General features: G+C 43.1%; 1 protein-coding gene and 1 long non-coding RNA gene across 2 annotated transcripts in view; one reads left to right on the forward strand and one right to left on the reverse strand.

Annotated features, from left to right (window-relative positions):
* Nucleotides 1-888: 888 nt before the first annotated feature.
* PREP (prolyl endopeptidase) overlaps nt 889-22561 on the forward strand; it is a 59897-nt gene continuing 38224 nt past the window's right edge. The window contains exons 1-7 of the mRNA XM_082216631.1: nt 889-1100; nt 3693-3767; nt 7818-7951; nt 10030-10160; nt 10386-10595; nt 11356-11477; nt 20919-21024. Of these exons, the coding sequence (XP_082072757.1) occupies nt 1056-1100; nt 3693-3767; nt 7818-7951; nt 10030-10160; nt 10386-10595; nt 11356-11477; nt 20919-21024 (823 nt within the window). The 5' untranslated portion in view covers nt 889-1055. The remainder of the gene's footprint in view (nt 1101-3692; nt 3768-7817; nt 7952-10029; nt 10161-10385; nt 10596-11355; nt 11478-20918; nt 21025-22561) is intronic.
* On the reverse strand, nt 6355-11376 carry LOC309529011. Its single transcript, XR_014218030.1, has 3 exons — nt 11317-11376; nt 7251-7306; nt 6355-6383 (listed from the first exon to the last, which is right to left on the reverse strand). It is a non-coding gene; the product is annotated as an uncharacterized lncRNA (long non-coding RNA).

Below are 22561 nucleotides of genomic sequence, written 5' to 3' on the forward strand. Positions count from 1 at the left end.
GACTTGTGAGGAGTGGTTGAAGGATCTGGGTAGCAGCATAGAAAAGAGGAGACTGACAGGACATATGATTCCTTCCAGTAGCACCTTAAAGGTGCAAGAAAGAATTTTCTGACAGTAAGAGCTGTTACAGACAGGGGGGGGCAGTCTCCCACGGAAGGTGATGGACTCTCCATCCTTGAAGGTTTTTAAGCTGAGGTTGGGTGGCCATCTGTCATGGATGCTTTAGCTGAGATTCCTGCATTGCAGCCGGGGGTTGGACTAGATGACCCTTGGGTCCCTTCCAACTCTACGACCGTATCATAAAGAAGCAAGAGATTTCTATTTCACAAACTCATGCTTTATTGTTTCACAAGGCTAATTTATCTCTATCTGAAAGTGATGGGGGAGTATATATATATATATATATATATATATATATATATGCAGTCTCTTTGTATTCCTGCATTGCAGGGGGTTGGACTAGATGACATTTGGAGTCCCCTCCCTCGTTCTATGAAAAACGTAGTAGGGCGAGACATTTTATCAGGCTGACCAGAATACCGAGCATGGCTTTTGAACCCTTCTGAGTTTTCAGGGGAGGGGGGGTGGCGAGGTTGCGTAAACACATTTAAACCACATTCCCACCCCGACCCCGTCAAGAATCCTGGGAGGAGCTGCTGCTGCACTGGGTTCAGGTGCGTCGGCCGCTCTCTGAGGGACTAAACTACAGTTCCCAGGATGCCTTGGGAGAAAGACCAGCCTCGAATGCATGGACGGCATCGGCCATGCTGGCGCTTTACTGCAGGGGGAGCCGCGCGGCCTCCTTTGCCTGCTCCGCTCGCCTCTCTTGCCTCTTGCCGGAGGTGGCAGCTCCTCGCCGGCGAGTGGGAGGGCCCTTTCGCGGCTGCGGCGGCGGAGCTCCAGCCCGCCTGTCTTCGGCTGAAGGGGAAGCCGAGCGGCGCCTCGCCCCACCGGGCCCCTCCTCTTCCTGCACGCCGCCCCATTGCCGCCCGCTCCGCCACGGCGCCTGCCTTTCCCCGCAACCCGCCGCCGCCGCCGCCGCCGCCAGCAGCAGCATGCAGCTTTTCCAGTACCCCGAGGTGTACCGCGAAGAGACATCCGTGAGTAGCTCCCTGACCCCCATCTCCCGCCCCCAACACTGGGGCAGCTCCCGGGACCCGGTGGCTTCCTGCCTCCTCGCTTCCTCCTCGGCCACCGGCGACCCGGTATGGAAAGGCTTCCCGCATCTATCACACCCTGCGGGCTTTCCCCGTCAAGCCTGATGCGGAAATAGATGTGTTTGAAGGGATGGGTGCAGGTGTGATGCAGGGCCGTGTCCTTTGCACACCCATCCACACACCAGTCTTTCCAACCTGGCCGGTTTGGTCTCAAACCACCCGTGTCGTTTATCTCCTGCCTCTCTCCACTACTTGAGGGTGTGGGGATTGCTGGGGACGGCCGCCGGGGGTTATTTCGGCAGGTGTGGGCATGCCTGGAGAGGATCGGGGGCCACTTTTGCCACCCAACGACACAGTGTGAGCTGCAGAAGTTTAATGTTGGCACATATTTTTGTCTTGCACAATCTACGAGCCCCAAAAACAAGCACCTGTTGCTCAAGCAGGAAGACATAATTTCCTCAAATCAGATTGGCCAGTAACCAGATTGGCTTGCCTGTATATGCCCTGTAAATAGCTTTGTGCAGCACAGTGGCTCTCCACTGGGGGTGCCCAATGGGCTGGGTTAGAATAATAAAATTACTGTATAGAACTTAGAGGTGGAAGGGATGGTTGTGCAGCTGGGGCTGGTGTATGGATAGTGCTGCTTGGGAATTCTGAAAATCAAGCGGTATATAAATCTCTAAAAGAAACCAATGGTGTTTCCTTGCAGCAGAAGAGAAAGGACTTAACCCACACTTCCTCTTGTCCTGCTGCTCCCCCACCCCACCCCAACTGGTGAAAACCACACTTCAGCGCTCAATCAAAGTAAATGGCAGTTCAGGTTTTTGATCAGGTTTTCCCTTGGAAAGGAGCAGGGAAAGGGGAAAACCAATCCGTGCATAGAAAGCGTGGGGCAATCAGGAAACTCCTCAGACAGATGCTTTCTAGGCATGGCACAAGCAGAAGTGTGTGTGAGCCCTGATTTAGAGCAGGTGTTGGAAGCTGTGACCCTCAAGATGAGTATTTTATTACAAATCCTGTCATTCGTGACCATTTGCCTTGCTGGCTGGGACTGATGGGAGTTGGATCTTACAGACCAAAGATTCTCAGCCCTGGTCTAGAGAAACTACCTCTTAATTCTTTGTAGCACAAGTTCTATTAATTTGGGAGCTTCCGCTCCCAGCTTACCATGCTCTTGTAGTTTTGTGTTGGAAATCTTAACTGGAAGCTTGACAAACAATACCTGTTAACAGCTTTACTTTTCGATGATATGGAAAAAGTAGTGCATTTTATGAAGGAAAACAAAAATGATAAAATAACCAAAGAATTTGACCAGCCTTTAAATTATAGATTTAATTGTACTCCCCATTTCTTAAAATCTGTGACTCTGTTCCAATTATAACATTCTCAGGCTAATAGGCTACAGAAAATAATACTTTAAATCAAATATTTCATTAGGCAGAGAAGGGTCAAGCTTGCTCTTCCCTGTGCTGGTAACAAACATTCCAAATGCCTTTTGTAAATAAAATTGCTGATATTGTTCAGAAGTCCCTCCCAGAGTTTTACGTAGTAGAATTTCACTAGCAACAAAGGAACTTCCAGCCGTACTGCAGTCTTTTATAACCTGTTAGCAGAATGTTGCTCATTTCTTTAGGCTCTCTGTGTTTAAATTTACAGCTAGATATATCTTCCCTCACTGAAGTACTAGCTTTTAATATGATGGAAGTTGGGAGTCCAATCTGGAGAGCCACATGTATAGGCTTTGCATGAAGGACGTTCTCCCAAGTTCAGGTGCTGACATCTTCACCTAAAACATGAGTGGTTAACCACTTGCTCTCCAGATATTGCCCAACTACAACTCCCACGAGGATGATGGGAGTTTTGGTCCAGCAATATTTGGAGTCCCCATCCCTGCCTAATGTCCTTTCAGACTGCTGTGACACTTGAATCCTTCTAGTGCTTGCTGTTTAGTGCTGTAGCACCAAACCAAGAGCACAAGCATTTCCCCTTGCAGATGCACCCAGATGTCCTGTTCCAGCAAGTGTGACTTATTTCTGGAATTCGAAATCCCTGACCATGTCTACTGTGTTGAGAGCACAATAGGCAACTAGTTAGGGAGTGAAAAGCCATACAGTACACCCAAAGAGACACCTGTGGCTTCAGTATAGCGATTGCAGAAGTCCTATCTTTGGTTTCTGTTCCAAACTGCTGTTGTGTTTTTAGAAGCCGTTAATAGTATTGATCTCCATTTCCCATCTTTTTTCCCATTCCAAGTTATAATCCATGGCTGAGAGTTCTCTCTTTATTAATAGAAACAGAAGGTCCACAAACTACATCGGCACACAAATTCTCTGGGTTAGTTATGCTCGATTAACTTAATTTGTTTGGAAGAGGCTATTATTCTGCTGTCAGGGCAGCTTGATGAAATTAGATGCCTGTTGCATACTCCAGCTTTCAGCAGTGTATTAAGCTGTAACAACTTATTTAATGCCACTCATAAAGTGATTGTAAAGCATTCTTTTAGAAAACAAATCTCTCTGTATATTTTAAAATCAGGTGGACGACTATCATGGCTGTAAAATATGTGATCCATACAGCTGGCTTGAAGATCCTGATAGTGAGCAAACAAAGGTAAGCCTTTCTCATAATTCTGGACATCTTGGGGCAAATGCCTTTGCAGTGTAGAGGTGCAAAGTGCCATATTTTTCGCTCTATAAGATGCACCCAACCATAAGACACACCTAGTTTTTAGGGGAGGAAAACAAGAAATAGGAAGCCTCCTGAGCGAAGAGGTAGCACTCCTCAGGAGGGGCTATCCTCAGGAGGCTCTTGAGGGCTTTTCTGGGAGGTGGGGGAAGGAGCCGCATGCTCTGTCCCTTCCCCCACCTCCCACAAAAGCCAGGGATAGCTGCACGAAGCCTCCGCAGAGCAGCGGGATGAAGGCTCCCCGCCACCCTGCTTAGGCTTCGTGCAGCTAAGCCAGAAGCTAGAACAGCTAGAGGAAGCACTGCGCAGCGCTCCCTCTCCCTGTTCTGGCTTCTGGGATAGCCCGCAAAGCCTGCATTCACTCCATAAGATGCACACACATTTCCCCTTACTTTTTAAAGAGGGGAAGTGTGTCTTACAGAGTGAAAAATACGGTACTGTTCAAATGTGATACTAATCTCAGGTAAAACATCAGTTCAGGCAAAAACTAGTTTTCTGCTAATGATCATCTTACACCAGAAAGGTTTGTGTTTGTAGGAAGTCTTACTGGTCCACAGGCAATTGCTGTGATTGGAGTACAGTGGTACCTCGGGTTACAGATGCTTCAGGTTACAGACTCCACTAACCCAGAAATAGTACCTCGGGTTAAGAACTTTGCTTCAGGATGAGAACAGATATCGCGCAGTGGCAGTGCGGCGGCAGCGGGAGGCCCCCTTAGCTAAAGTGGTACCTCAGGTTAAGAACAGTTTCAGGTTAAGAACGGACCTCCAGAACGAATTAAGTTCTTAACCCGAGGTACCACTGTAGTGTTTTTTGTTAGTTGTGCAGGGTAGAAATGGGGTAGCTTCCCTAGACTGTATGTCTCACAGCTCATGGTCAGAGCACAAGCTTTGGATGCAGTGGTCTCGGGTTTGGGGCTTTGGAGCTCTGGCTGAAAAGATGGGACGGGACTGAAAGTCTCAGTGATGGAGCACATGCTTTGCTTGCAGAAGGCACCAGGTTCTACATTCACTACATCTCCATTTAAAAATACTAGGGGAGGATCGAATGTCATTGAGAGAGCAAAGGTCCTAGGTCCAATCCCTGGTATCTCCAGGTAGAACTGGAAAAGATTTATCTGAAACCCTGGAGAGCCACTCCCAGTCAGTGTAGGCAATACTGAACTAGACTCGGTGGAACAGTGGTATGACTCAATGGCCATATTCACATGTAGCGAGAGTGCTCAAGATACAGTTTGTTTCAGCCTTAATGTGCAAATGTTTCACGTTGGTACATGTAGTCTGAGCTCTTGCACTTTGCTCCCCTCTGCAGGGAAACAAACCATGGAGCAATTGGTTTAGTGTTGTTTCTGAACCAGAGTTTGTAGCTTGTTTCTCTCTCTAAACAAGGTTTCTTTGTGGGTGCTGTGGTTAAAACGAAGCATACTTTCTGGCTTGCTGTTACATCCAGTAACATCCATGTTACATATTAATCTGTATAAGCTATGACACTGTTACGTAGAATTGGGCTTGATGTTTCTTTTATGATCACTTGTGGGCATGGCTGAAGGGTGAGATTTTTGGCTTGGAAGATGCAGTGGCTTGAGCTAAGCAGTTGTATGCCCCCTAGAGGCTTCTGCATGCGGTGACTTTACAAACTTCTTAAAGAAAGGACCTTGCTCAGGATCCATGTCGGTTTATGGAAGGTGGGAGCTGCCTGGGTCAAATGGGTCAAATTTTGTGCATGTGCTGGAAAACAGAAAGGAAGTTTACATGAGTAAGTGACAAAGTTGGCACGTGCATGATCTTCACAAGTAAATGATATTTAAAATATACTAAGGTACATTTTATATAAGTATATAATATATAAGTACAAGCCATAGACAGGATACTTACAAAGCAGTGCAGATGTAGTAGTTTCAATCATTTAGCAACAGTTAAGATATTTGGGTATGAGCTTGTGGACATTACCCCCTACCTTACCATTGTCACCTCTCCAGTGCAAATTCTCTTTCCCTTTCTATACAGCCTTAGCTGTGATTTAGTATTGCATCTGAACCAGCATGAACCAATACTGTTCTCATAATCTGGGTTTGAACAGCATTTGCAAACCTTTAAGGAGAAAGCTTGTTAGGATTAACCATACAAACACAATACTAAACAATGGGTATTTCTGGGAATGTCACACTGGACAGGGGAGAAGCCTAAGTCTTCATACCCAAGCTCTTAAGAGGTTGGCCCCATTATGTCTCAACCAGGCTCAAGTACGTTTTGATTAGTTTCAAGGATAGGTAGAGTGCATTTGCGAGAGGGGCTGCTAATCACCTTGAATCAAAATATTTCTGTGAACCTTGAACTCTTGGTGTGCAACGTGCTTAAACTGAACCCTGATACACTCCATTGCTTGTATTAAAAGTGTCAAACATTTGGCTGTTCATCATTTTCAGTTCACAGGTTCACATGCGTTTTGTGTCTCATTATTGCAGAAAATTGTTTGAAATTTACCTTTATGACTTTATTTGAGGCCTTGAACTGGAACAGTAATACTGTTCTCTCTGGTGAGCTGTTAAAATAAATTGATTTTGTTTAATGCTATGGAGTAGTTTGCAGAAAGTACCCATTTGTTTTATCAGCGCTAATAGATTATGTCCCTTCTGGTCCTTTTATTCTCTGTTTCTCTTTGCTAAATTTATAGCTAATTTTTTATTATTAAATTTCAATACAGTACAACCTTTCATCCGAGGATCATAGGATGGTTTACAATATAAAAACACAAAAATATGTAACATAATAGCAAACAAAACAATACCCACCTTGCCCCAGTTTAAAGACCATAGGTTGTTTAATTAGCCAAAGCCTGGGAGAAGAGGAGAATGTTTTCCGCTGACATCTAAAGATAATGTAATGAAGGTGCCAGGTGAATCTCCCTGGGGAGAGCATTCCGCAAACTAGAATCTGCTTGTATTGATGCAAACCAGCATTCACTCACTTGGGACTAAGCCTTATTACATTCAGCAGAACTTACTTCTGAGTAAATTTTCATTGGAATGGCCTTTCTATCCTGTTGGCATACACGGGATCAGCCTGCACAAAAAGCTATAGCCCAGCCTTGCTATAGAGATTCTTGCAACTTTTTCACCAACAGTTATGTTGGCTCATTTATTAAGCCATCCATTTATACCATTCAAGCAGCAGTAATCTGCCTTTGCATTAATCTTGGAACTAAAGTGCTTCACTTTACTGTTCATATATCGCCTCAGTGGTGGCTGAACTGTTTGTCTTCATGGCATCTTGGCAATTTGGTTTAAACACCAAATGAGAGAGTTTAGATCAAAGAGACCCATAAAGTTCATCAGGACTCATACCTGTGATGACCTGCTTTTTTTACTTGTTCAGCCAGGGTGTGGTGACCAAGTGGTAAAATAGTTACCTCTTTCTGTGTTTGAATGTATGAAGTGGTTTCATCCGAAAGCTGCTTGAGAGAATCTTTTGATGACCTGCAAAGCAAGTTGGTAGACTGTAGACTTCTCTCTCAGGAAGAATCCATCTCAAAAGTCACCCTCCCCCTTTTAATGCAGGATGCTGAAATTAAAAGTCAGTAATAGGTGGACTGGACAGATTGCTATCATGTTTTGAATATTAGAAAGCCACTTTAGTTATCATGTTATTATGTGCCATTGCCACTTAATGAAATGAGCAGCAGCATTCCTTAAATAATGTCTGTGGTATGCTCAGTTCTACTCTAAGACTGTTATGAAGTTGCATCCAAATCATTGCACTCTCTAGACCGGGGGGGTGGGGTGGGACCTGTGACCCTCCAGATGTTGTACTCCCAACCTGTGATCATGGGCTATTCCGCCTCTGTCTGGTCAGGTAGTTGAGAGTCCAACAACGTCTGCCAGTTCATCAGCTCCCCATCCCTGATCTAGGTCAATACAAACTGTTGCTTTATAAAGCCCTTGTTTTATTTCATTATGTTTTGTTTCTTCTCTTTCAGGCTTTTGTCGAGGCACAAAATAAGATAACAGTACCCTTTCTTGAGCAGTGTGCTGTCCGGGGACTATTTAAAGAGCAAATGACAGAACTCTATGACTACCCCAAGTATAGTTGTCATTTCAAGAAAGGGAAAAGGTATGTAAAGGACTGTGTGTGCCTTTGGATTATTGCAGAATGGTTTATAGCCAGACATTTTGTAGTGGGGGTATCATAAATTATGTGCTAAGCGTTCACACCAAGTGATTCTCAGGTCAAATACACACACACACACACACACACAGAGAGAGAGAGAGAGAGAGAGAGAGAGAGAGAGAAAGTTTCTACTAATTAAATCTTGAGCCAGGAAAATCAACAGCCAGCTCACCAAAAAAATAAAATAAACTCATGACCAACTGCTGTAATAATTAAGGAAAATACAGAAATCCTACCTTTTATTTTGTCAAGCAGTGAAAGAGGACATGTCTGTTTCTGTGACTTTTCAGCCCTATTCTTGCCTTTGCTTACATTTACTAGAATACTGGAAGTGAGAGAAGGTTTACTAATACTTACTGAGCAATTGCTTACTGCTTCTCCATTTTCCTTAATATAGAGTCAGAAAAGGGTTTTTGTTTTTGTTGTTGTGTGTGTGTGTGTTTTAATGAAAGCCGAAAATTCAGGAAAAGGCCTAGAGGAGGCATGGTTCCCTTCAGATGATGATGGATTGTCCAAGCCTGCTTTCCCAGTTGTTGGTGATATTGAGAGTTGTAGTTCTTTATCATCAGAACAACACCTTGTTGGCTACTCCTGGCTTAGAATATCCCTGGCAGTAACTAAAGGCCTGGCTTAGAATTAAAGGTCTGAAGCAGAAAAGGACAAAAAACCAGTACGCTAAAATATCTATTTAAGATTACTCCGTTCACTAGTCCTTCATCACATCAAAGTGGGGAGGTCATTTTCTCCCCTTCAATACACAAGAAGAAGAAAAATCCATCTGGCAAGGATAGTTCATCTCCCAACTCCACAAAGTTGTCAAGCTCCTTTTCCTGGCAGATGTGGCTATCTTGTGACCCGCTGCTTAGAGCCAGAATTGGAGCCCAACTAGGTCATGAGCTCTTAAAGGCTGCACTGTTGTCCATAGGCTCTTGCCCATTGTTTGTCTCTCACCATCTGTCCTATGGTGCTACACTACTTCAGAGAAACCTTTGGGCAGAACAAAGCACTAACTAGGGTTCAGATGACAATGCCCATGGTTTAGCCCTGGGTAGCGTGGCAGCAGGAGGAATCAGGAAAGGAACACAGCAGTTGTGATAGCCTCTCCAGAAACCCACACATTTGCTTGTTTACATTAATGCTAAGCCAGATGATGGCTTATGCTTAAACTGGTTCAGCAGCATTGAAGAATATTTCATAAAAGTTGTTTACAAGTGGCAGTTTGGAACCTTTTTTTTTTTAGTTGAACTTGAATGGTTGCCTGTGTATATGGCGATAATGCAGTCTGCATATATTTTGGGTTGTTATAGCTAAGCTAGCAAAATCTCTACAAAAGTGAGAGGTTTAGACTTACTACAGGGATTGGGAAACTTGTGGCCGCACTGCTTTTGTTGGACTAGAGCTTCTGTCATCACTGATGGTTGGCCACACCGCATGATGGGAATTGTAGTCCACCTGCTCCCCATTCCTGGTTTACTGGCATGATTAAACTTGGTTTACCATGTGGGTGACACTTCATACAAACAGTTTCCTATACAGAAAGGTATGCCTGTGGTTTGTCTTTGTGGCAACCATGCCATTGGTATTATGTGTTCAGGCCCTTAGACTTACTTCCTTAAGAGGCTTCTCTTATGCATGGAAATGCCAAACTGCTGCAGTATGACATTCAGATGAAGAAGAGGATTTTTGTTCCATTTTTTTAAGTAAGTGCATGGCTGAGAAATCTTAATGATTTGTCTCATTACATACTGCAGTATTGTCAAAAGCTCTAACTGTTATAATGAACTATTTAACATAACTTGTGAGTTGCTAATTGAATCTGATGTTGACTTAATGCAACCTGATGGGTGAAATTGTGTGCTAAATTACTGAAATGAGGCATTTTTCCATCAGGAAGCAGCTGCTTTCCTCTGTTATATAAATCTGCCACTCCTCTTGAAAGTCTTAGCCTGCATAATTCTGTATTCAGTCTCATACTATAGTTGAAAATAAAACCCCCCAAATAATTATATCATTTATTCTAGGTATTTTCACTTTTATAATTCTGGACTTCAGAATCAACGAGTATTATATGTGCAAGATTCCTTGGATGCTGATGCCAAAGTATTTTTGGACCCAAATAAACTGTCCGATGATGGCACTGTGGCTCTGCGAGGTCAGTGTAGCAGATTTTTCGAAAATGCATCATTTTGGAAGCCAACATAAAATTTCTCTGTTTTGAGTTATACACATCTACGTGTGAAAATATTAAATTGTGGAAAACGTAAAACATGCTTTGAGCTGCTGCCTATATGATGAAGGCAAGTGTTAGAAGCATAAACTATGTAAGTAAAGTTTGTAACTAATGTAAACTAATACACAGCGTGTTCTTTATCACCAGGTTATGCATTCAGTGAAGATGGTGAATATTTTGCATATGGCTTGAGTTCCAGTGGGTCAGATTGGGTAACAATTAAATTTATGAAAGTGGATGGTACTGAAGAACTGGCAGACACACTGGAGATGGTAAAATTCAGTTGTATGGCTTGGACCCATGATGGCAAAGGCATGTTCTACAACTGCTACCCAAAGCAAGATGGAAAAAGTGATGGTGAGTGGCATACAATCACCCGTCTCAACCTCAGGCCTTTATAGCCTTTATTAACTTTAGAATCCTTTATCTCATTACTAGCTCTGCTTCCTTCTTGTGGGTATTTTGGGTCAGGGTTTCCCAAACTTGAGTCTCCAACTGTTTTTGCACTTAGATTCCCATAATCCCTCGTCACTGGTACTGCTAGCTAGGGGTGATGGGAGTTGTAGTCCAAAAGCAGCAGGAGACCCCAGTTTGCTAATGCTAATGGGACAGGTTGGTTAGAGCCAGCATCTCTCCGTTGCTTAGTTTCTTTGGTTCATGGGACTTCTTATTCTGCCTGTCCACCTGTCCACAAAATGCTGTCAAGTTTCAAGCCAAAGTAACATCTCACTTCCTTGACAGGGAATATTACATATTGCTGGAAGCTAAGCATAACATTTTACACAGACCAAAAATAAAAATACAGTAACTTTAGCAACGTATCTCAAATTATGTAAAGAACATACTATTCCAAATGTGTTATATTTATATAAAGAAAAATAATGCAAAGAAAAATGCATGGAATAATAGGAATAAAAATTATCCTTGTAGATATTATCTAGCTTCTTGGTTGTAAGGACTAGTATTTCCAGAATACATATGAGTTATTAAATCTGGTTCTGCTACCTTGTCAAATAAGAAGCTTCTAATATGTTAAGGTTTTGAAACTTTCAGGTTGTTAGAACTAATAACAAGTCACAACTTACATTCCTGTAATTAAATATGTTGATTGCCCCAGGCACTGAGACGTCGACAAACTTGCACCAGAAGTTGTACTATCATGTCCTGGGAACTGACCAATCAAAGGATGTTTTATGTGCTGAATTTCCTCATGAGCCAAAATGGATGGGTGGAGCTGAGGTATGGTGCATCTCACCTTCTTTGAAACTCAGTAGATAATAAAAGTGAAAAGTTGATTATAGGCGCAATCCTTTGTTGTTAAATAAGGTTTCTCGCTGCCTCTTTTTACCTCTATTGCACTACCTAGGACCAATATATAACACATTATTTTAAATATGTGAAAATGGTGACTCGGTATATTGGTGAGAACTCATTTTGACTTCTTCTACAATGAATTTTTGTGGTGATCAGTTTTCAGTAAGAGCCCTCCTACACACACCCCTTCCATTTTTCTCCAACTTAACAAAATAATTTCTGTTCTCAGCCATTGTTCCTTTGATGTGATGCTATTGTAGTACCACTTTTTAAAAAAACTTGAAAGGGCATTGACCACAATGAAAACAATATTAAAAAGAAAACTATGTTTGCTATGCACTGGACACACACATTTTCAGCTTTAAAAATACGGTGGAATTAACATTTGAAGAATTTTAAAACATGTTTTTTAACTTCGTTACTGTCAGATAATGCTTATAAACTTATTACAGTGGAACCTCAGTTTTCGATCATCTCCATTGACAAACGTTTCAAAACTCGAAAGCCGTAAACCCAGAAGTAAATGCTTCCGTTTTTGTGGACACCTTGGAAGTCGAACTTCCGAGGCAGCTTCCGTTTTGAGTTTTCCGTATCAATTTTTCCGTTTTGAGGCTTTCTATTGAGTTTTTGAATGTTTCATAATTCGAATGGTCTTTGCGAACGGATTACGTTCGAAAACAGATGTTCCACTGTATTTCTGTAAGTTGTACACACTTCCATATATTTGCTGTGGGAAACCTAGTGATAGCTGTGATGTATACACCACAAACACATTTGCCACATCAAGGTCTCCTTAATCCAAGTCCACCTTCAATCCACCGTACCATAACAGGCCCTCTATGGCAGGGATGGGGAACCTATGGTCTTCCTAATGCAGTTAATTTCATGAGAGTGAAATCAACTTTTGTGCTTTTGGGTCTCTTGATTGGAACCGGCAATGTGTCCAGAATTTGGATTGTTTTTGATATGGGTGTTTCTGTCCATGTGCTGCAGCAGTCCCTTCTGCATGCAGGTGAGTGGTTTGTGCAAAAACATATTTCTGCATGAATCCTCTCTGTTGGTTGGATTTCAAACAAGTATGCTTAGGTTCATGGCCTGACAATGTGATCCTGCATGTGCTTACTCATAAGTAAGTCTCACTGAATTCAGGAGATTGTAGTGTTAGTGTAGTATGATAGTGTTTTGACGTACAAAACACATTTCACCATCAAACTTAGGGAGTATGCCTCATTTTGCTATATAAAACGAGGTCATAAATCTTTAGTGACAGAAACTCATAAACTTCTCAAGGTGCTTGTTTGTCTGAGGAAATTAATAACTTTTGATTACATATCTGCAGGAGGCTTCTTACACCCAGCATCTGTTGTTAATTAAAAGCATTTACCAGCTTTGCCTACTGTTTACAATATTTTATTACTTTTTTTCCCCTCTTACTGCTGCCAGTTTCTGGCAAATGACCTTGTGAAAATAGTTTTTAAAAGCCCACAGGATGCACAAACCTATATGATTTTGCTACCTTTAAATATCTAATATATTCCTTTTATTGTAGTGGGGTCGAGTTTTATACCTTTAGAAACATTTAACCCATCCAATCCTATGTAAATGTTGTTAAAAGTTGCTTCTTGGTTTCTTGCATTTATTTATCATTTTGAACAATATGCAGGTTGAGTAACAAACAATATTGAGCCAACGTGAAAGGAGACAGTTTTGTCTTCCAAACGTTTAGAAATTAAGAGAGGTGGCTTAGGAAGGAGTTACCAAAAGAGTTAACAAAGGAGTTAACAAAAGCCATCCCCTTGTTTCCTCATTAAAATTAGCATTTCTTCTCTTAAAGCTGATAATCCAACTAATTCATACTTGGAGTAGGCCGAGTGAAATCAATGGGCTGGATTCAACCATCCTATTTTGCTAGTGGAAGCCAGCACAAAGACTCCTGCTAGTGCAACAGGACTTCCCTCCCCCCCCATGTCACCCCATAGCTCCCCCAGATATAGTTTGGAGAGTTGGGAGATCCCTGCTCCCAGAAGAGCATGCAGGGGACAAGCAGAAATACCTGTGCTGATCCTTAGTGCTACATTGAATTCCACCTAATGGAATTAAGTTACTTGGCAGTATCCAACATGCCTCATCAGCAGAAGGATTTTTACTTGTCCAACAGGATTTCCCCCTGTGTACACCCTACAACCTCCCTAAATCTGCCCTGGAGGATGGGGGAATCCCTGGAACAGATTTAGGTTGAATGTGAAGGGAGGAATGGGGGGGGGGGGAGAGAGATCCCATTGCACAAGTGGAAATATTTGCACTGGTACAGTGGTACCTTGGTAGTCGAACGGCTTGGTTCCAAACAAATCAACTCCTGAACGCCACAAACCCAGAAGTGAGTGTCCCAGTTTGTGAGCATTTTTTGGAAGCCAGATGTCCAACACGGCTTCCGCGGCTTCTGATTGAGTGCAGGAAGCTCCTGCAGTCAATAGGAAGCCACGCCTTGCTTTTTGAATGGTTTCGGGAGTCGAACGGACTTCCGGAATGGATTAAGTTCGAGAAGCAAGGTACCACCGTATGTGTCACTCACCACTACTTTGAATACACCCCTAATATCCATCAGTTTCAATGGGCCTACCAAGTATGACAAACCTTAGATGTCATGTCTAAGACAGGGTTGCCTAGTGTTTAGGCGGTCAGATTAGTGCTGGGGAGACATAAGGAGGAATTCAGTGTCGTGCCCTTCTGATTGTTCCTTCAGCCCAAGCATGTCAGCTTGCCATGGGGAATGATCCCTGTCTCCTCTCCCTGTGTGCTGTTCTGGGGGTTCTCCTGACAACCACAGAGCCAATTTTGGGGGGTGCGTGGAGGGGGGGAAGCCCTGTTGTACAAGCAGAAGTCCTGGTGCAGGGCGTCCACTGCCATGTCTCATTCAGTGAATCCTGCGTCAAGGTTCACTTGGCTGTGACGCTCACTGGGTGACGCTGGGCCAGTCGCTATATCTTATCCTTGTTGTGAGGGTGCAAGGGAGGGAGAGGAAAGAGAGCAGTGTACACCTCATTAAGCTCCTTGGATGAAAGGTAGGGTGTTAATGTGATAGGTAAATGAAATAAAGAAACCAGGCCAAACTCTCACACTTCTTCCTTCAGCATGGTGCTTTTACATTTCAGAGAAGGGACTAAATTTCATTCCATTGGCAGCCATCCAAGGCACGCACACCCAAAGCCTCATCCTCCGTCCCTGTTCCAAAGCAAATGTTCTGTGTCTGTATTTGCATCAATTCTAACTAAAACCAGAAATGTCATGGCCCTGTTTTCCCCCTATACGCTATATCCAGAATTTAGAATGGAAGCAGAGGGAGCAAATTTGTGGCAGTTCCCAGAAGAGGGCACTATAGAATAATGATTTGAAGCCATGTGTGTGTTATCTGAGTTAAGTGGGGAAAGCAGTGATGATTTTAAATGGACCTGTGCTGCACGCGTTGTTAGAACCAAGTTCCCATGCTTGGGGTAATTAGAAGAAATGCCATCAAAAGTATCAAATTAGGAGATAGATGATAGATAGATAGATAGATAGATAGATAGATGATAGATAGATAGATAGATAGATAGATAGATAGATAGATGGATAGATATTGCATTCCGCACTCCCTTCAAAATAACTGGTGAACACAACAGCAGTATAGGTGGTGTGTTTTGCTTCAGAAGCATTTTAAAGGTTTCTGTTGCAAAACTGCTTTCACTTTCAGCTAGAGGCACTTACCTGCTGCACAACCTAGATGAGCTGACCTGAAGGATCACCTTTGTGCTTTTGCTCAAAACAAATACCAGTAATCAGAACAAGAACTGCTGCAGTATCTAGATTGTAATGTTCTGTGGGATTTGCAGCAGTTGAAGTCTGGCACGAGCTGCTGTGAAGCACTGGAATCTTCACAAACATCCTGAGTCCTGGAGACTGAAAACAGGCAACAGGCTGGAGGAAGGGAGATTACCAAGGGCCCACTATTATTATTTAAATGTGTTTATTTGCAAGGGCCTTTTTATCTGTCTTGTGTTTGGAGGTATGTCTGACCTTTGGGGCAGGGATTATGAGAATCACTAGTTTTTATTCTCTGAAGATCATTTTGTATTTCATGGTGCCCATGGCAGTTTTTTTAGATTTCTAACTGTGCCTGCCCCTGGGACCAAAAATTTAGGGGAATCCCTGTGATAATTACTGAGCAGGCAACCGTGCTCCGACATATTTTATGGTAGGAAACAGCTCGCAGGTTAAAGAGCATGACTTCTTGGTAGTTCTGAATCCCAGGATCTATCTTAGAAATGTGGCCACAGGGCTTCCTGCCTAGCATAATTGGAACGGCTATTTTATAAAGGAACGTGATCTTCCCAGTTATGCTTTATGGAGAGTGTAGCACCCAATACTGTACACCTGCTTCATTTGACTGCATTATGTGCTAATTACTGCTTTCCTCTTGGAAAACATGATAGCGTTTGAGTAGGAACCAGCATTGCTACTGAGTTTAATGCATGGTTGAAGTGTTTGGTGCCCTCCATATGTTGTTGGACTCAGACTCCCATCATCCGCAGCTGACTAGCATGGCCAGTGGTCAGGAACGATGGGAGTTGTGGCCCATCAACATCTGGAGGGCCGTAGCTTCCCATTCCTGGTTTAATGGATTTGATAAATTAAGATTATTACAAATACAGGAGTTGGCAAGAGTGGTGGCGGTGGCTGTGTACACCTGCAAGGAAGTAATTAATAAGGTACAGTGGTTAGAAAGTGCACACAGGTTTTGGGCATATGGATTCAATCAGTTCTGCGTATAAGCAGCTACAGGCTCTTGCAAAAAAGAAAGGTTTTTAATTGATTGGTTTCTCTTTCTCAAGAGCACTGGTTAAAAAACAGACCAGAAGACAAGGGAGTGTTGTATTATATCAGGGAATTTCATTCCAAGAAACAGTGGTTATGAATTCTAAAAACAAAAGGGACCCCCCCCATACTAATTTTGTGTTTCAGAAAAAAGACCCAGATTGGCACTAAAAAAATACTATGAATACCAAAGGGATGGAGAAAACAGTATAATTTCAGTTCTTCCGCTAAAATTGATAGGATATTTAATTTAATCCTTCCCCTGAATTAAACTACATTTAATTTGGGACCTGAGTGACTCTGAAACCTGTGGACAGAATACTGCTTCAGCATAGCATGAAATGCAAATTGACAGGGGTGGCTATCCAGCACCACAGAGACAAAAAAGCACATTGCTGGGCCAGCGGCTGGCAGGTGAAGCAGGAAAGAGGCTATTCTGTCTCACATTGTGCCCCCCCTCTCTCTCTCTCACACACACACACACACATACAGACATATATTTGTCTTTATTTTTCTCCAGTAAAATATCTGATGGTGTAGTTTTTGAATGCAGCTGTCAATAATGTTTTGCCTTAATACTCTTGAATTCCTTTGAGTTTTGAAATGCATTGATGTAAAAACAGCTGTAGCAATGAAGACAGACTTAATTGGCACCCTACCCGTAATGTGTGTTGGGAAATTAGATTAAGAATGTGTTCTGGGAATCGCATTAAGCAAACTATTATCAACTATTCACCAGTCCAGCGGGGAATGTTGAGAAGCTCATTAGATATGCTCAAAATTGCTGCTGTCAGGGGCTCTTGTTTGCCATCATGCAAAATAAAGTTTCAAAGATTGCTTTTGCTTTGATGGAGTGAAGGCAGTAAAGATTCTCAAGTTTGTAGTATATTGATATTAACTCAAAATGTTGGGTACTAGACAGGGAAGGTGCAATGGTTGATCACTTCCTTCACCTTCAAAAGGTTCCAGGCTTAATCCATAGCATCTTCAGGTAAGGATGGGAAAGAGCAGCTTTTATTCAGCGGAGGTGATACTAAGGTATATGGACCAATGTGTGTCTTGATATAAAGCTTCTTTGAAAGATGGAACCCATGGAGGGAAGAGGTCTAAGGGTTTGAAAGAACTCTGTATTTTGTTGCTGGAAATGGTTTTGTTTTATATGTGTAATTCCCCCCCCCCAAAAAAAAAGCAATTAGAGATTTTTTTTAAAAAAAAGAAAGATAAAAAGCTTCTTTGGGACAGGATTCAACTAACAAGCCCCACCAGCAATAACAACAACAACAACAACAACAACAACAACAACAATAATAATAATAATAATTTATTTATACCCCGCCCATCTGGCTGGGCTTCCCCAGCCACTCTGGGCGGCTTCCAAAAGAATATTAAAATACTGTAATACATCAAACATTAAAAGCTTCCCTAAACAGGGCTGCCTTCAGATGTCTTCTAAAAGCCTGGTAGTTGTTGTTCTCTTTGACATCTGGTAGGAGGGTGTTCCACAGGGAGGGCGCCACTACCGAGAAGGCCCTCTGCCTGGTTCCCTGTAACTTGGCTTCTCGCAATGAGGGAACTGCCAGAAGGCCCTCGGTGCTGGACCTCAGTGTCCGGGTAGAACGATGGGAGTGGAGACGCTCCTTCAGATATACTGGACCAAGACCAGTATAGACCAGTAAGAACTTTTGGTGCAGTGGGACTTGGGCCCCATCTCCTCTCCTCTCGCACCTACCTCAAATTGGTTCTGAGGGAGTCTGGAGAGGACAGACGGAGCTATCTGCCTAGCACCAAGTTGAATTCCACCCTGGATGCAATAATAATAATAATACCCGGCCCATCTGGCTGGGTTTCCCCAGCCACTCTGGGCGGCTTTCAACAGAACATTAAAAACAGAATAAAACTCCAAACATTAACAACTTCCCTAAACAGGGAAGTCGATCACTGAGTCACTTTCCCCCATGGCAGTTTGGGATGGTATCCCACCAGTTGGGAACCCTAGCAGTCTGTGCTGGGTTCATAGTAAGTTTGCTTTCGAAATTGTGCAGTGGATTCTAGCCACTGGCTTTAATAGAACTGAAGTGTGTTTTTATTTATATGGTTTCTAAACTGCCGTTCATCAAGGAGATCCCATGGTGGTTCACGCATCTCTACAGCTAAAAACTCAGAATAATGTAACAACATTAAAACACAAAATTAAGAACCAAATAAAGGGTATTTGGTTGTGTGTGTTTTTTTATATAAAAAAAATCCAGTCAATTGAACAAATCAAAGAAAGATGCCAGGAATTGTCCTTGAGACCTTCTGCATGCAGAGCATGTTTCGACTCCTGAGCTTCCCCCTACAAATATATATGTGTAATACAAAATATATATACATATATAGAGATATCAAAGCCACACACGCAGCAATAACAACAAACACTACCAACAACATCGGCTCTGGATCCATTCCAGTCCGGCTTCCGCGCTGGTCATGGGACCGAGACGGCTCTGGTCGCCCTAACAGATGATCTTCGTAGACAGCTGGATCGAGGCAGGTCGGGGCTGCTGATTCTTCTAGATCTGTCAGCAGCTTTCGACATGGTCGATCACGAACTTCTGGACCACCGCCTCGCCGACGTGGGGATCCAGGGCACAGTCCTTCACTGGCTGCGCTCGTTTCTCTCTGGTCGGGGACAGAGGGTGGCGCTTGGGGGGGAACTGTCATCCCGCCACTCCTTGGTGTGTGGAGTGCCTCAGGGTGCGATTCTCTCCCCGATGCTTTTTAACATCTTTATGCGCCCCCTCGCCCAGCTTGTCCGGAGTTTTGGGCTGGGCTGCCATCAGTATGCTGATGACACCCAACTCTATCTGTTGATGGATGGCCATCCTGACTCGGCCCCAGACACACTGATCAGATGCTTGGAAGCTGTGGCTGGATGGTTACGTGGGAGCCGGTTGAAGTTAAATCCTTCGAAGACAGAGGTCCTCTGGCTGGGACAGGACGATATGGGATTGAGGGGGCAACTCCCATCTCTTGCGGGGGTGCAATTAGTGCCAGCACCGTCCGTCAAGAGTTTGGGTGTAATCTTCGATACCTCCCTCTCTATGGAGGCGCAGATTACAGCTATAACAAAGGCGGCATTTTTTCATCTCCGCCAAGCTAAGCAGTTGGCCCCTTACCTCTCTCGCCCTGACCTAACCACTGTGATCCACGCGACGGTCACCTCCAGACTGGATTATTGTAACTCGCTCTACGTGGGGCTGCCCTTGAGACTGACCCAGAAACTCCAGCGGGTGCAGAATGCCGCAGCGAGACTCCTTACGGGGTCCTCGCTGCGAGATCACATTCATCCGGTGCTATACCAGCTGCACTGGCTCCCGGTGGAGTACAGGATCAGGTTTAAGGTGCTGGTTTTAACCTTCAAAGCCCTATACGGCCTAGGACCCTCGTAACTACGGGACCACCTCTCCTGGTATGCCCCACAGAGGAACTTACGGTCCTCAAATAAAAACATCTTGAAGATCCCAGGCCTCAGAGAGGTTAGGCTGGCCTCAACTAGAGCCAGGGCTTTTTCGGCTGCGGCTCCAACCTGGTGGAACGCTCTGTCACAAGAGACAAGGGCCCTGCAGGACTTGACATCTTTCCGCAGGGCCTGCAAGACAGAGCTGTTCCACCAGGCCTTTGGTTAGGGCATAGCCTGACTCCCTCCTTTGGCAATCTTTACAATACTTTAGTTTATGGTTGCCATCAATTCTGATTTTAATTAATTCTTATGATGTTTTTATAATGTTGCACTATTTTAGTGTTGTTAGCCGCCCTGAGCCTGGCTTCGGCTGGGGAGGGCGGGATATAAATAAAATTTATTATTATTATTATTATTAACAGCAGAGGGAGGGGAAGGGGAAGAATTAGGACATGGCTTTAAAATTTTTGCACCTGCTGATCATCTAAAAATTTGTATTTAAGTGTTGATATAATTAATTTAGGATGCTTTCTGTGGAGTGAGTATATTTAATAAAGATCTGCCAGTATAATTTTTGACACTGTCTGCTGTCACTTTGCATTTAGCACAACATCATCAGCTTGGCATGACTTTCCATAATATAAGGGCTTCATAGATGAGAGGGATTTAAAATTAGTTTGGCTTTAATTCCAGGCGGTTTGTGCTTCTATCAAAATACACTGGGTTGCTGCTTTTCAGAATGCACTGTTGAGTCGAAACACTGAATTTGACATTTGCTTCACATCTTGTATGTGTCTGAGACATAGAACGGAGTTGAAGGACTAGGTGAATTTGTGGCCCTCTAGATGTTGACAGACTTGAGTTCCCATCACCCCTTACAATTGGCCATGTTAGTAGCGTCTGGAAGATCACAGGCTCCAAACACATCTGTACAAAGCATATCAGTAGTCCTACATATGTTTGTAACTTTATAATTTGACACACCTGTTTCGCTTTTGGTTTGTAAATTGTTAGTAACTTTTTGGTTTGGTGTACGTCAATATTTATGTTTCATTCATTGTGATAAATTTTAGGTATCTGATGATGGGCAGTACGCTTTGCTGTCCATACGAGAAGGATGTGATCCAGTTAATAGGCTGTGGTACTGTAATCTACAGAAGGAATCAAATGGGATAACTGGTAAGAGGCTGCTTTCTTCGTGTCAAAGTAAAATGGCTTATTTCCAAATACATTGCAAGTTTATGTATAACAGTAAGTTACAAATCTTGTACGAAGAATAAAAACATGGATATGTTCCTAGTGGCTGCTTGAGCTGCCCTGTTCTCCAGCCAGTATTTGTTAAACAGAGAAACCACACATTCTTTCCTTAGGCTTGCATACAGGACTTGTCTTTAACAGTCACATTCTGGATTGCTACAGATTTTCCTTCTGTCGTTTTAGGATTATTCAAGCATACGAAGGGGTAGCTTGGTACATATTCCACCCTGTGTGGCTCGGTCTGCACTGAAGGTTGGGCCCAAGTCAGGTAGCTGAGTTCTGGATGCACGTGTATTACACCTGTGCTGAGCAACTGATAGTCAGTACAGTTGGCCAGCAGACCATGCTCACGGTCTCAGCAATAACGTTTACAGCCCTGAACAGCTTGGGACCAAGTTACTTGAAATACCTCCCCCCTGTATAGACCTGTAAGACAGCATGGCCAATAGTCAGGGATGACTGGAGCTGTAAGCCAGCAACATTTGAATTCCCCACCCCTGCTACAGAATTTACCCCTTCTCTTAGAATGCTTGCATTTGTGAAGCAATAAACTGTTCTTGGGACTTGTAGATTTTTCTCTTTCCCCTCTTGCTTTCACCATATTATTTGCTTGCTGCAGAAGAAGCGTTCTGAATTTGTCTATGCATGTATTTTCAAAATTGCATTTATGGCTGCCACTGTAGACTACTTCCCCTCCCCACGATCTGAAGTTCCATCAACTTATCTGATTAAATAACTCCCTACTACAACCTGAGTCGTAGAATTGAGGAGTTGGAAGGGACCCCAACAGTCATCTAGTCCATATATTTCTCGCTCTCCTAAGGCAACGATCCCTTGTGATGTCATCTAGAGGGCTCAGGGGACAGCCCATCATATATTATACAGATAGATAGAATCAGTGAGAAGACTTTAACCAGTGAACTTGATTCAGAGCATACTTTCAGTGTAGGCTTGAAAACATAGATAACTTGTTCAGTGTAAGACTAAAACTAAAACAAAAAACCATTGAGCCTCTACTGTATACTTGCATCTTTTTGTATCATAATTTGATTTTATCATAAGAACATTTCTAACCTTAGATAGAACTGCATGAGAAAAAATACGTGGGAGAAGGATGTGGAATATTATCCAAGTCATTTCCACAATCTGTCCCTTTTCCCCCAATGGGGATTTAAAACCCAATTCTAAAATAAGCTTTATTTCTGTCATGCTGTGCACATGATAGCTAATTAAAAAATCTGTACCTCTCATAAGTTTAATTCATCACCTTTACTCATCCTTTCTTTAGAGCAAATCCCTTTATACATTTTCACGATTGCCGAAAGTTTGTATGTGTGTGTCTGAGCACAACTGTAAGCAATGAGTAACTTCAACTTTGCTTTCTTTTCTTTAATGACTGCTCAGATTGATATCAAGGACCACAGTTGGCTTCTGTACTTAAGAGTGAGACTGACAAAGG

This window comes from Podarcis vaucheri (assembly GCF_965113315.1).
Source record: "Podarcis vaucheri genome assembly, chromosome: 3".
NCBI classification, from domain to species: Eukaryota; Metazoa; Chordata; class Lepidosauria; order Squamata; family Lacertidae; genus Podarcis; species Podarcis vaucheri.